The sequence below is a fragment of the Rhinoraja longicauda genome, chromosome 25 (assembly GCF_053455715.1).
Source record: "Rhinoraja longicauda isolate Sanriku21f chromosome 25, sRhiLon1.1, whole genome shotgun sequence".
Classification (NCBI taxonomy): Eukaryota; Metazoa; Chordata; class Chondrichthyes; order Rajiformes; family Arhynchobatidae; genus Rhinoraja; species Rhinoraja longicauda.
In genome coordinates, this window is record NC_135977.1 from 10,230,017 (window position 1) to 10,245,108 (window position 15,092).

At 39.8% G+C, this 15,092-nt stretch overlaps 1 protein-coding gene across 14 annotated transcripts in view; it reads right to left on the minus strand.

The window, feature by feature from the left end:
* The window catches only part of LOC144605650 (citron Rho-interacting kinase-like), a 140,183-nt gene that overhangs the window by 86,059 nt on the left and 39,032 nt on the right, over positions 1-15,092 (minus strand). For all 14 annotated transcript variants that reach the window (XM_078421109.1, XM_078421102.1, XM_078421110.1 and 11 more), the window contains 2 exons: positions 9,805-9,910; positions 6,659-6,802 (listed from right to left, as the gene is read on the minus strand). In XM_078421109.1, the coding sequence (XP_078277235.1) occupies positions 6,659-6,802; positions 9,805-9,910 (250 nt within the window). The remainder of the gene's footprint in view (positions 1-6,658; positions 6,803-9,804; positions 9,911-15,092) is intronic.

A 15,092-nucleotide genomic window follows, 5' to 3' on the forward strand; every position in this document is an offset into this window, starting at 1 on the left:
TCTAATAGCAGGGCATTCATTGGTTAACTAACAAACATGGCTTTCACCAATTATTAAGGTGATTGCAGATATTCACTCATCCCTTCCGACCAAATCCTCCCCCATCAGCCCTGCCCCCTCCCCCCCAGCCCCATTACAGGATCTTTCCCCTGCAACTGCAGGAGATATAAGCGTACTTACACCACCTCTCTCACTTCCATCCAGGAATTAGAGCAGCCCTTCCTGGTGAAAAAGAGCTTCACGTGCACCTCTTCCAACCTTGTCTACTCCATCCAGTGCTTTCAATGTAGGCTCTGTTACAATGACAAGACCAAGCATAGACTAGGCAGCCATTTTGCCCAATACTTACACTCTGTCAACCAGGGGCTGCTAGATCTCCCGGCTGTTAACCATTTCAATGCACCTTTTGCCATTTCGACACCAACCTTTCTGTCCTTGGCCTCCTCCATTGCCAGAGTTGGCCACATGCAAACTGGAGGAACAACATCTCATATTCCACTAGGATAGCCTTTCTCTGCCATGCCTCCACCCCACCCTCGTGCAATGCCATTGTTCACACCATTTCCCAAAACTGTCCCCCCTCTCAGTCCTCCTGCTCCATCCCCCTCCTTCATGCACTTAACTTGCATCCTCTTGTCCTCTTTCCCCTCTCCATCCCCTTCCACCCACATCCCTCCCTCCCCCTCCACCCACATCCCTCCCTCCCCCTTTACATTTCATTCCTCCTCTCTGTTCCATATCAGGTGCACTTTTGTCTCCTTATCACCTCCAACCTGTCACTTACTCTACCCACCTGCCAATCAAACTCCCCTCACCTGTATCCACCTATCACTTGCCAGGCTCGGTCCCTCCCCCACCTCTCTTTACCAGCTTTCTACCCCCTACTATCATTAGGGAGAAGGGTCCTGACGTTTCATTCCCTCCCGAGACGCTGCCACACCCACTGTATTGCTCCAGTACTTTGTGTTTTGATCAAGATTCCAGCATCTGCTGCCTATCGTGTCTGCAGACACTCATCGTATTTGTAGGATAAACCAATACAAGATCAGTGCAATCGTACACAATTACACACCCACCTACCAAACCCCACAACGATTGTGGCTTCAATTATCCAAAGAACAAAACATCTGTGGCAGCACTTGCTCATCTCATTGTCTTTCAGCCAAACTGGGCAGAAAATATGTGAAAAAAAAGTCTCCTTTCTTTAATCAAGCTGCAGACTAAACCTCAATATTTCCACATCAGCTATTAAACAGACATCTGCTATCACCAGAATATGTCTCAGTAGGATGTACCAACAACTTGATGTTCAAAAACAGTGTTGCACAAAAGGTTTGCCCCTTATTAACTATTTAACCCAGGTTTTCAAGCAAAGGCAAAGGGATAACATAAATTAAAATTGTGCACACTTTACTGAGCTACAAACTTTTACATTAGCTCGACCTCACACAATTTGTCTTAAAGCTGGGCCAAAGCCACAAGGAAGCATTTCTGATGTATTTCATAACCAGAACTTTTTAGATGTTTTCAGAGAAAAGCTGTCAGAAATTAATTCCAATTGCTTGGATGTAGAAGAAGAAATGACAATTAAAATGAGCATTCCTGGAGAATGTTTAACATAGGAAAACCAAACCAAGTTGTAATAGATTTCAGCACAGATCCTGATAAGTAGGATCCATCCATTTTTTAGCTCAAAATTAATGTTCTTCTGAGCCCTGGTGGCCCCAAAACACATAAATGTGATGATTAGTGCGACCAGCGAGATTCCTAACTAAACAGAACAATATAAAGCAATGTTAATATTCTAGCCATTTTCTGAGGAGGTTATTCACTGATCTACAAGTCAGACTATGTCTGGAATTTAAAATTGCCAGAGTTGAGACCTACTTTCCTCACTCTTCCCATTTACATGTTGACTTCCCGCAAATATATGTTCAGGATGGCATCAAATGAAATCCAGCCAGCATCCAGAAATAAATATATGGTGTTTGGCTGGCTCTCCAAGGAATTTTCCTCCTCAAAGAATGTAATATTTATATAAATGCAGATGGTTACGCAGTTATGAGGCTAAGCAGGTTTGTTAAATTTAAGGATCCAGGAGTTATGTGACTAATGGATTAAATTATTATTCCGATGGGATTAATACTCTCCTATGTTGTACTGACAGTCAGAAGTGAAATACTATTTCAAGTTTCCATGGTGGTTGCTAACATTGGAGGCAACAATCTCGGGAATTTGCACGAATCCCATCTCGATCAGAGTAACACTCTCATCATGAAGAGTACATTCAAGCATAATGATAGAACTCAGTAATTTGGGGACATTTGAAGCATCACAATTTAATTGTGTGTGCTTTATTCCGGTTGTTGCCAGAATGACCTTACATTGCTGGGTCTGGGTTAACTCTGACACAAACTGAGAGAGCATAAGCATACAGAATCTGGAACAGTGGTCTGCATGGGTACCAAAGTAAAACCCAAACTAACATGGTTAATTCAAAGCCAAAGAAACATAAGTATTTTGATGCCTGATCTGATTCAAATTTTGTATGCTTTGACTGGCTCGGCAAAGCTAGGATCACATAGCCAAACGCTAACCTAGAACTCAACATATACACACATTTTGAGTACTGACCCAGTGTATGCTTCACAAACATTTGAGAGATCATTCCCTGAGCTGGAGTTTAAAGTTTGATTATCCAGAAATCATAATTCATAAGAGTGGATTTGGAAAAATGCATCACCAATGACAGCAATCACCAGGGGAAATTTGAAATAGCATTTCAGTTTGAGACGCCAAGTCAGTACAATAGAGCTTGTTGATGCCTGGGGATCATCTATGACAGTTCTCTTAAATATGAGAAACAAGTGATGATATCACCAAAGGTTCTTAAAGAAAAATGTTCATAAATTTACTACATTGCATACAATAGAACATTGCAGTCAAAAGTTTCCTGGTTCAATTTTTAAGTCCATCCACCGTTAATCCTAACAAAATGCCATCTAGACTTAACACGCTGGTATTATTAAAAAAAACAAATAGGCAGAACCACATTGCTGCTCCCAATGGAAAAATATCAGTGGATTCTGGGAGAATTCTATTGCCAAATAAAAGGGCAGTTGCTGTGATAGCTCCTGCCTTTACGTAGACCGTAGTTATTCTCCCGATTCATACATGAGAAAGATCTCTGAAATGAGGGACATAATTTTACCCTCCCCCCCAAAAAAAACAATCAACCCAATAAAAACAAAGAAAAGAAAAAGGAAACAAAGACAACATTGCATTATAAAGACACAGAAATAATACCCGGACAGATTTATGTTACAAGGCACAACGATGATCGCATAAAGTTGTTGGCCTTAATCTCAAAACTTTTCACATGGTCAGTTATATATTTGTTTGTTCCAAAGTTGGAAATAAAAATATTTAATACATTTTTCCAACAAATTCAAAGGAAAGTAACGGTGCATTCTGAAGCACTTCAACATGGAAATCAAGTACATTTGCACATTGAGCGCAGGTAGGTACCTACTGAAAGAGAACAACATTAAATGCAATTTTAATTATACTTATTTTCAGTGTGTATGTTTTATTGTCAGACTACTCTTAAGCTAAAATACTTATTTATCTCCCTAATTATATTATTAATGGAATAATTATATATATATATATATATTAGATTTTATTTCATTTGCAGGAGCATTATAAAACCCTTGCATAGATATAAACATCATGACTGCTTGCATAATAATTCAAGCAATGCAAGGTAAAGCAGCCAGTTATTTAAAAACTAGTATTAAAATCAAGGGAATAGTAGATTATAAATGGGGATTGAATTACTGAATACTTTGGAACTATCAGAGAAATGTAGCAGGGATTTGTTAAGAATAGATCATGCAAGTTGAACTCAATACGTTTCTTTGAAGAGATGACTAAAATCCTGGCTAGGGAAAATTCTACATAAATTATGTATACGGACATCTGCATTCAAATAAAAATTCGTCACAAAGATTGTTGGGCAAGTTCAGGAAATTGAAAGCCACAGTGGGCAGTGAGCAGAGGGAGGTAGAAAACAGAGATAAAAGACAGCTACTCATATTGGCATGGTACGACTAGCAGGATCCCACAAGCATCTCTGTTGGTGACACAAATATCTACTGCCTTTGATATTTATATATAGAATACTTGATCCTGCAAAAACTTCCAGCCTGGCTGTGTCCTTGGCAGAACCAAAAATATAGTCCGAAGGGAATTTCCCTGTCAAGCCATCCAAAATAGTAGCGCTGCAGAGATGTTGGTGAGAGTCCTTGCAACTCATTGAACTTGGTCAGATCTGATGCCAACCAATCATTATGTAGACACAAAATGCTGGAGTAACTCAGCGGGACAGGCAACATCTCCGGAGAGAAGGAATGGGTGACGTTTCGGGTCGAGACCCTTTTTCAGTCTGAAGAATACCATCTTCTTCATCATAAGTTGCAACCTTTTGGAGCCAATATCACATTTCCAACATTTGGTAACCCAAACTTTCTTTCTGTCTGTATCAAAAGCAGCTATTTTACAAGTCATCCATTTGGCTCAGTTTTTTTCTCTCCATTAGTACCGGCTGACCTGTTGGACACATTCCACAGCCCTGCTTTTACCAACATCTAACAGAGACTATAATGCATAATCTGCTTCTAACTGCTACATGAATCCATCCTGAATAGGGGTGGGAGAGGTATAGGTGTCTGGTGGCCGAATCTTGTTGGGAGCGGGTAGAAATTGTTGAGCTGCTTTGACAAGTCTAATCAAACCTGCAGTTACTCTCAAGCTGCAGAGCTTAATATTAAAATGAAATAAATGATAATTAATTGTGGGGTTACTCAATAATGCTGGAATGACTGAAAAGAGTGCAGAGATATTTGCATTGAAATACCTGTCAACAGCTGGCCAAAAAACAGTAGACCTCTAGATGAGGCAAGCAGAGATGCATACACATAAAACATCTATCGCGTTTTTCTCTTTGTCTACTTGCACCTCTCACTCACCGGCCAGTCTCCCAACTCCACCCCTCCCTCTCCTTCACTCATCACCTGACTTCTGCTTCACCATCACCCACCTCCCCCCTCGCCATCTTCTCTTTATATTGACTATCTTCCCTCTCCACTCTGTCGTCCTGCAGGATTGTGACCTGAATCAAGACAATTCATCCCCCATCCCAGAAGCTGCTCAATGCACTGAGTTCAACAGACAGTTATATTACGTCACATTAATTGTGTTAACCCTCTGGCATCCAAACACAATCTAATCGTGCCTAAGCAGATACATCAAAGGAGATGTAACTGCTCGGGCATTTGCAGGGGTAGTGAGACTCTTATGAAAACTAGATCAACAATCCACCAAAAATGCACGTCATGAAGATTGATTGTCCTTTACAGGAAATATTTTCAACAGTGCATAAAGTGAGATCGCACATGTCAAAGAACATGTATTTTGAAGTTCTACACAACATTTTGTACCTGTGAATTTACTCACATTGCAATACATGGGCTGTTTACCATAGCAACTGTTTCATGTGCTTTCAAATATGATAATTTACTTTTTGGGGGAAAAAGAAAGCGAATAGATGAAATAATAATTTACATTTTTGTCAGCAGCACTAAAAGAGACTGCAAACGCAATGCAAGTTATAATTGTACTCGCTGAAACCCACACTTCAGAATGGCCACAAAAAGGAACACAGCCTCATTAGGAGCAGCCAAAGCACAAAGTACATAATTTGGTGCTTTGACGGCTTCCAGGAAGGGCTGGTACACCCTTAACAAGGTAAACTCTGCCACGCACCAACATAGGACGATTGCATAAAGCTGAACATCATGTGGAAGGGGGGAGGGGGAGAGAAGTGGTGGTCCATATGCATCTGAGTTTTTATAAATATCTCAGATAATTGATTTGAAAGCTAAGTATGCAAGCTTGCTGAGGACACTCAATTGTAAGCAGTGCAAGTGGCAGCATTAAATTAAAGATAGACACAAAATGCTGGAGTAACTCAGCCGGTTAGGCAGCATCTCTGGAGAAAAAGAATAGGTGACATTTTAGGTTGGAACCCTTCTTTAGACTGCTTTTATTTTATTTTCTACCGCCTTAACTTTCCGACTCATCTACCTACTCTAACCTCATCCCCTCTGAAAAGTAGTTTGAGGAAGGGTTCTGACCCAAAATGGTACCTATTCCTTTTCTCCATGCTGACACGCCTGGCATTTTGTGTCTATCTTTGGTGTAAACTAGTAAACGCAGTTCCTTCCTACACACCAAGCATTCAATTAAATGTACATATTGGTAGAAAGTGAATGTAAACTCTGATCAAAGTTTTCATGGTATTCAAAGGAATCAATAAAAAGGCGAGACAACAGAAATTTCTGCTAGTCAGGAAATCAAAGATATCATGTAAGAATAATGTCAAACCTTTCAACTGCGAAGTTACAAAACTCTTCTGTAAAGATTTTTAACCAACACAGGTAAAAGGCAGTTATGCAGAATGTAGTCAATCATGATTTTGGTCAATGAAAAGGCAATTGAGGGGTTAAAAGCATTTCATCTGACTATGTTTTGAATACTCTCTTGCCAGTGGATCCATCAGTTGCATTCATGATCCAATAATTGAACATCTACTTACACTACATTCTGTAATGTATGTTGCCAAATCTTGCTCCAGGATTGATTTCTGGTTTTCAGAAGCCTGAAGTTCCATGTCCTTTTGGTCAAGCACTGTTTCTAACTCACAGACTTTACGTTGTAAATGGGTGACTTCTTGATCCATCTGAAAAAAAGATCTTTAAAAAATCAAATAAAGCTATCATTTAGTGTAATTAACACAGATGCATCCAAAACTTCTGGTTAGAGTTGTTATAACATTTCAGGCTCAATAGAAACTGGTCATTTCACGTAAAAGTTAAAAGACAAGTGCAGAGGAAAAAAATTGATTTAAAAAAAGCCTGTAGACCTTCTTTAGTTTCAAACAATCTCATATATCTATTTTTACCAAAGTATTGCCACTGATCATGTAAATCTGAGATATTTTCACTGCAACCTAAGTCAATCCTTTACATCGTTTTGCACTCACACAAAGGCCCTGCAGCAGAAGCGTCCACGTCGTGAGACTGGAAACTGGAAGTGTCCTGAGCTAATTCAGCTACCACCATCATCTATTGTGCAAGTGATGGCTCCCACTGATTGTCGCCGGAAGCTCGCGCCCTTTTCAAGGCGGACGATGACAGTGATGTGACATTTGAAACGTAGAAGATGGGCGCAAAAAACTAACACAAAAACCCGAATTTGCAAATTTTCTGGTTTACAGACATGTAATAACTACGATTTCAAATGTGAAGCTTCAAGTAAGAAACAAGCTCTTTAGAATTGCTGAGGTCTTTATGAATATTCTTTATACTTTTTCTATTATGAACAATGTTAGCCATCATGTAGAACGAGCTATTTATGCCGTAAATAGTCAAATACTTTTTTCCCTGCAGCATCCCTGCAGTTCACAAAGAACTTTTGTATTTTTGAATAGGAGAGTCCAAAAGATCAGTCATTCATCCTATTATGTATGTCCAATTCTTTGGAAAGAGCTACGATCTTTCACCAAAGCAAAGAGTGGAATTCTCTGCCACAGAAGAAAATGTTCTGGATGTTTTCAAGATAGAGTTAGATTTAGCTCTTAGGGCTAAAGGAATCAAGGGATATGGGGGAAAAGCAGGAACGGGGTACTGATTTTGGATGATCATATTGAATGGCGGTGCTGGCTTGAAGGGCCGAATGACCTACTCCTGCACCTTTCTTAGTTTCCATGTTTCTACTTGTATCCTTCAAGCATATATTCAATTCCTATTTGAATCTCCTAGTGAATTCATTTTAACAATTTGCAGCAGAGGATTCTCTGTGTGTCCTTAACTCAACTGTTTCTTTTCATAATGATCTTAAATCATGTCCTCTAGTTATTGATCTGTCGCCAGAAACAGTTCTTCCTTATTTATTCTACAAAAAACCCTGGTTAATCACGATCACCTCCGCCTGACATTCTCTACTCTCAGCAGACCCGACCAAAGTTTTTCCATTCTTCAGGTAATATTTTTCTTTCTGACACTCTTCCTACTTGTTGTGGCCCTTGCACTTTTTTCTGTACTTTTTCTACACTGTAACACTATATTTTGCACTCTATTTTTCTCTGCACTACTGGTTATACCTGTGATCATACTCGTGCGTACTCAGAGATTTTCATTGCACATGTGACAATAATAAACCATAACCAATCAGTCTGAATTGACATAAAAAATAGCAAAACATTTCTAGAGAAATAGCAATAGATATTTCTAAAATCTTCTTCATCATGAATAAATTCTACTGTTAAATACTTACTCAGTAGCTAAATAGCAACCAAAGAGTTCTTAGAAAAATAATTAAAATACTCCAGATACCAGGAATCTGAAATAAAAAGCAGATATTGCTAGATATACTCAGTAGGTCAGATTGTATATGTGGACGATTTAATGATTCAGGTCAATGTTCTTTCATTAAAAAATTTCTATAGGATGGCAGTCAATAATCATTTTTGTTCATTGATGTCGCCTGACCAGTTAATTATTTTCAGCATTTCCAGTTCTTTCCCTGCAGAGTTCTTAGAATCATTTATCTATTCTTGTAATTACATGATTGGCAAAAGTAGTGGTCATAAGATTGGGCTACTGAGAATTTGCAATTTAAAAAAATTAAAATAAATGCTAGTATTCAACAATATATAATTATAAAATCTGACTGTGCTGAACAATTATAATCCAACCGCCGTTACTATTTACATTCAGTTTCTAAAAATTAACACTCAAGTTTTCCTCATTAGTTGTGTTCTTCAAATAAGAGAGTGCATATTACTAGTTTTAAATTTTTTAAGAAACATACGGTGAAGTAAAATGTCAGATTTTTGAAGAAACACAGTGAAGTAAAATTTCAACTTTATGGATTTCATAAGTTTCATTTTAGGATAATGAAAAAATATCAATATCAAGTATTTTCACCAACCAAATTGACCAAAATATACAATGATTTGTTGATTATTAATTTTGTTCAAATTATTCTTAATCTACGTTGGTGTTGCATTTTGTATAACAATGGTGCGGCACGGCGGCGCAACGGGTAGAGCTGCTGCCTCACAGCACCAGAGACCCAGGTTCCATCCTGACTACCAGTGCTGTCCGTACAGAGTTTGTACGTTCTCCCTGTAACCATGTGGGTTTTTCTCTGGGCGCTCCGGACTCCTTCCACACTCCAAAGGCATGCAGGTTAATTGGCTTCTGTAAATTATCCCTAGTGTGTAGAATAGAACTAGTGTACGGATGATCATTGGTCAGCATGGACTCGATAGGCCGAAGGGCCTGTTACACACGGTATCTCTAAACTAAACAAGTTCTAGTAGAAGTTCAGGCATAGAAACCATTGGAAAATTTGTGCAGAAATTGTGTTGATTGTGGAATAATTTCTGGTAGAACGAGATCCACAAAATTTCCGACAAATAGATCAAACTATTTTAATAATAAGGTTCAACGTAAGATTTACAAATATATATATATATATATATATAGAGCTGTGAAATCGTCCAAAGATTTAATCAGAAAGATACTGGTCACCAATTTGGAATACAATCTCTGAGGATTAAAAAGATGTAGTATTGTTAATGCGAAAGATTAATAATAATGAATGTGAAACGTACCACATTATTTATAGGAAAACAACTTATCAAGAAATTCCGTGCATATTTTGTCCATCATATACCTTATGACACGTGTCCTGAGTCTCCAACAATTCCTTATTCTTTAACATAAGCTTTTTTTCCAGAGAGTTAGTCTTGGCTGGTGAGTCAATCAATGAAGTTACAGATCTGCAAAAATTATTTAGATTATTTAATTATTATCACACACCTTGAATGAAACCAGAGTAGTTGCCCAATTCACTTATTTTGTGATGTAATATCAAATTACTCACGTACAAGTGAGTTGAACCACAATACATTTTTATTGGCCACAGATATGTTCTATTCAAAAAACCACAACACTAAATTATTCAGGATTCCTCGTCATGTATGAAATTTAGAGGATTTCAAAAGTAAAGCATGAACATAAACCTATGTACAACCAGATTCTTTGTTAGTTAAAAGAAGGTTGTTCTTTAAATTTGTTGCAATTAGGGTATTAGTCCTTTAGACATAATACACATTATTTATATGATCCAACGGGCTTTTACAGACAATGACCACGTCCAACAAGACAGGGACAATCACCATTCCTATTCATGAATGGCATTATTATTGCTAAGTCCCCCAACATGAACATATTATGTGTCCACCGCAATCTGTTGCCGTTAGAGTGGGCTAGGCAGGTAACTAGTGTGCACTTTTTTATATGATATACAACTGCCACTGTGCGCAGGGGGTAGATGCAATAAACGTTTAAGGTAACAGACTGGGTTGGCCGGTCAACTTTGTCCTGGATAATATAGAGTTGTGTTTGAGCGTTGTTGTATCTGCACTCAGCTGGGCAAGTAAGAGTACATTCCACCACAGTCTTTGTTAAAGTCCTGAAGATGGTAGAAAGGGTGTCACGTAGAAAGAGGTGAATCATTTGGTGCAGGATATGCAACATACATTCTGGATTGATTTACGAGGCTGGTCCAGCCAAATTTTCTACCTATGCTGATTGTGTCATTACTGAATGAGAAAGGGCTTATTTTGTCCTGCTGGAAGAAATGTTTATCTTAACACTCAGCAAAAGTGTAACTCCTAAACATTTCACTCTTGTACTGGAGTATTCTGAAACTTCATCTGGAGTACAAAACCTGAAGTCACATGAACAAAAACTAGGAAAAATACAAAGTACCAGATAGTATGCAGCAATTCATCACAGTTCTATGGACTCCGATTCAATGCTGACCTTGGTTGCTGCTTGTGTGGACCGTGCACCTTATCCCTGTGGCCATGTGGGCTTCTACTAGTTGCTTCAATTCCCTTCCACATCCCATATATGTGCTGGTAGATCAATTGGTTACTGAACATTACCCTTAACATAGATAGGTGGCAATATGACCAAAAGCGTGTTGAATAGATATATCACGGATAATAAATTGTGGGTCTGGAGTAAAATGCAGAGTGGGGGACCTGCTCTATGAGCTGTGCTGGGGGGAATGGGATTTTATTGTATTGTGGTAAGCAATCAAACATCAAGATAATATAATTCCTCAATTCGGTTTGGACACAAATGGATTCCAGTTAAAAAGTAACACTGATTCAAAGTTTATATATATATATCCAAAGGCTATCATAATGAAATTGTCACATAATTGTCCATCCCCATTGGGTAGATCATGATACAAAGAACTGAATGTTGCAATGCAACAGACCCAAAATTCTCTTTGTTACTGATTCAGGTGCTGCAGGTGGTATTGCAAGTCTGATTTATTGTCACCTTAGCTGCAACTCCACCTCCCACCTTTCTTTCCTTTCCCACATTTCCAGAATGCCTCGTGCCTTTATATCTAAGAATATTTAAAACCCCTCTCTCTCTTTTTAAGCGAAGGTTATTTGACTGCCATTGCATCATAATGTTTTGTGATTAACAATATTACATGATCAACCTTGTGTTTCACAGTTTACATGCATGCAATGTAAGACTATCTCAGGCACTCGTGTACTTACTCTTTAGTTTAGAGATACAGATACAGCGCGGAAACAGGCCCTTCGGCCCACCGGGTCCGCGCCGACCAGCGATCCCCGTTTTATTAACACTGTCCTACACCAACTAGGGACAATTTTTACATTTATACCAAGCCAATTAACCTACAAACCCGTACGTCTTTGGAGTGTGGGAGGAAACCGAAGATCTCGGAGAAAACCCACGCAGGTCACGGGGAGAACGTACAAACTCCGGACAGACAGCACCCGTAGTCGGGATCGAACCCGGGTCTTCGGCGCTGCATTCGCTGTAAGGCAGCAACACTACCGCTGCGCCACCGTAACTATTTATTTCTCCCTTTTCTTTGTGTGCCATTTTAGCTCATCAGCTCCACTTTCTGGTGCCCAACCCCTGATCAAATCAGGTTCGTAAACCCCTATAATGCGAGTGAATGACCCTGCAAGGACATTGGTTTCAGCTCTGTTGAAATGCAACCCATGGGTCCCACCTCCCCCAGAATTGGTCCCAGTGTTTCAGGAATCTAAAGCCCACTCTCCTGCACCCATCTCTCCAGCCAATCATTTATCTACACTATCCTCCTAATTCATAAGTAATAGGAGTAGAATTAGCCCATTTGGCCCATCAAGTCTACTCCGCCATTCAATCATGGCTGATCTAGCTCTCCCTCCTAACCCCATTCTCCTGCCTTCTCCCCATAACCTGATACACGTACTAATCCGTCTAATTCATTCCCACGGGCACAAGGTGTCATCAGCAGATTAATTCAAGGTCCCGTTTAATCGCATTCCAAACCCTTTAATAACCCATTTTCTACGTATGCCACTGGCACCAATGTGGATCTCAACCACTGCATGGTCACCCACCAGCAGATTTTGTTGCATCATTAAGAAGGTAACATGCTTGAAGGGCCAATACTTCAAATAGGACTATTTGGAAAGAGCAAGCAGATGGGTGTGATTAATGGGAAAGCTCATGATTATGATGGATCGATCAGCCTCTTTCCTTAATCATTTGATCTTTCTATTATCTCGTAAGAAGCGGATTAGTTTGTAACAGGTTGAGTCATGATGACCGTGGATGGAAAGGGTTAAACAGAGCTGTGTCAGATAAAATGGAGTTGTCAGCAACAGCCATACACATGCTTTTCTGCTAAATTAACAGCACCATATTCAAGCCAGCAGCTTTCTTAGAAGAGCAATTAGATGTTTTGGAAGAATGCTTCGGCCAACTTGAAAGGACTTGATCATGAGGCCACCTGCAGGGTCACCAAGATAAACGGTGTTCCCAGAAACATCAAAAATTAGCTTGGTGCTTAATGCAACAAATAACTCTTGTTTACGACACAAGAGAGAATCGCTAGTTTGAAAGCAAAGTTTCAACTGTTTTTCTTAGATTAGGGTAGAACCTCAGGCTTTTTGGTATAAAAATGCTTGTTACATATGAGCTTGCGGGACATCGCTTTTGAACTGAGTCGCAACCAGTGCCAAGGGAAAACTGCGAGCCATGCTGCACACAGAGCTGCCTGCCACTGACTGAGGGTCCACCTGGCATCGCTAAGTATAAGCTGTTACATATAGATGTGTTGTCCACAAAAAAAATCTTGCATTGATTAATACTTTGTTTGTACGGTATCCGATTCTGAAACCGAATAGTTGCAGTCAAAACAACTAGAATAAGCACTGCATGGTGCTTTACACACCTATATGAATATCTGCAGAGTACAAAATCATTCTGACCAACATTTTTAATTGGAGGTGCTGTAACAAATAATCTGAGAGAGACTTACCTCCGCAACTGGATTCCTAACTTCCTGAAACATAGTCCGCAATCAGTAAGGATAGGTGACAAAACATCCTCCACAATAATTCTAAACACTGGTCCCCTGCAGTGCTTATTCTAGTTGTTTTGACTGCAACTGTATACTCTCTTTACACTCATAACTATGGGGCCAAATTTTGCTCTAATTCCATTTACAAGTTTGCAGATGACACCACTGTTCCGGGCTGGATCGCAAACATTGACGAGATGGAGAACAGGAAAGATAGATGGAGATAGCATGATATCAAGTCAACAAAATATCCCTCAATGTCAGCAAAATGAAGGAGTCGGTCATCAACTTCGCGAAGCAGGTTGGATGGAGTACATGTCCCAGTCTGCCTCAATGGTACTGTAGTGGGGATAGTTGAGAGTTTCAAGTTCCTAGGTATAAATATCACCAACAATTTGACCTGGTCCAACCATATCTGCATGGTCTGCATCCCAGGGTATTCAAGGAGGTGGGTCTAGAAATAGTGGACGCGTTGGTGATCATTTTCTAATGTTCTATCGATTCTGGATCAGTTCCTGTGGATTGGAGGGTAGCTAATGTTATCCCACTTTTCAAGAAAAGAGGGAGATAGAAAACAGGGAATTATAGACCGGTTAGCCTGACATCTGTGGTGAGAAAGATGCTGGTGTCGATTATTAAAGATGTAAAAGCGGGACTTTCAGAAAGCCTTTGATAATGTCCCACACAGGAGATTAATGGGAAAAATTAGAGCACATGGTATTGGGGGTAGGGTATTGACATGGATAGTGAATTGGTTGGCAGACAGGAAACAAAGAGTAGGTATTAACGGGTCCCTTTCAGAATGGCAGGCAGTGACTTGTGGGATGCGGCAAGGCTCGTTGCTGGGACCGCAACTATTTACAATGTACATTAATGATTTAGATGAAGGAATTAAAAGTAACATTAGCAAATTTGCAGATGACACAAAGCTGAGTGGCAGTGTGAATTGTGAAGAGAATGCTATGAGGATGCAGGATGACTTGGACAGGTTGGGTGAGTGGGCAGATGCATGGCAGATGCAGCATAATGTGGATAAATGTGAGGTTATCCACTTTGGTGGCAAGAACGGGAAGGCAGATTATTATCTGAATGGTGTCAGGTTAGGAAAGGGGGAAGTACAACGAGACCAGGGTGTCCTTGTACATCTGTCACTGAAAGTAAGCATGCAGGTACAGCAGGCAGTGAAGAAAGCTAATGGCATGTTGGCCTTCATAACGCGAGGAGTTGAGTATAGCGGAGCAAAGTAGTCCTTCTGCAGTTGAACGTGCCCTGGTGAGACCACATCTGGAGTATTGTGTGCAGTTTTGGTCTCCAAATCTGAGGAAGGACATTCTTGCTATTGAGTGAGTGCAGCATAGGTTCACCACGTTAATTCCCGGGATGGTGGGACTGTCATATGATGAAGGAATGGAGTGACTGGGCTTGTAATCACTGGAATTTAGAAGGATGAGGGGGGATCCAATAAAAACCTATAAAATTATTAAGGGTTTGGACAAGCTAGATGCAGGAAACATATTCCCGATGTTGGGGGAGTCCAGAACCAGGGG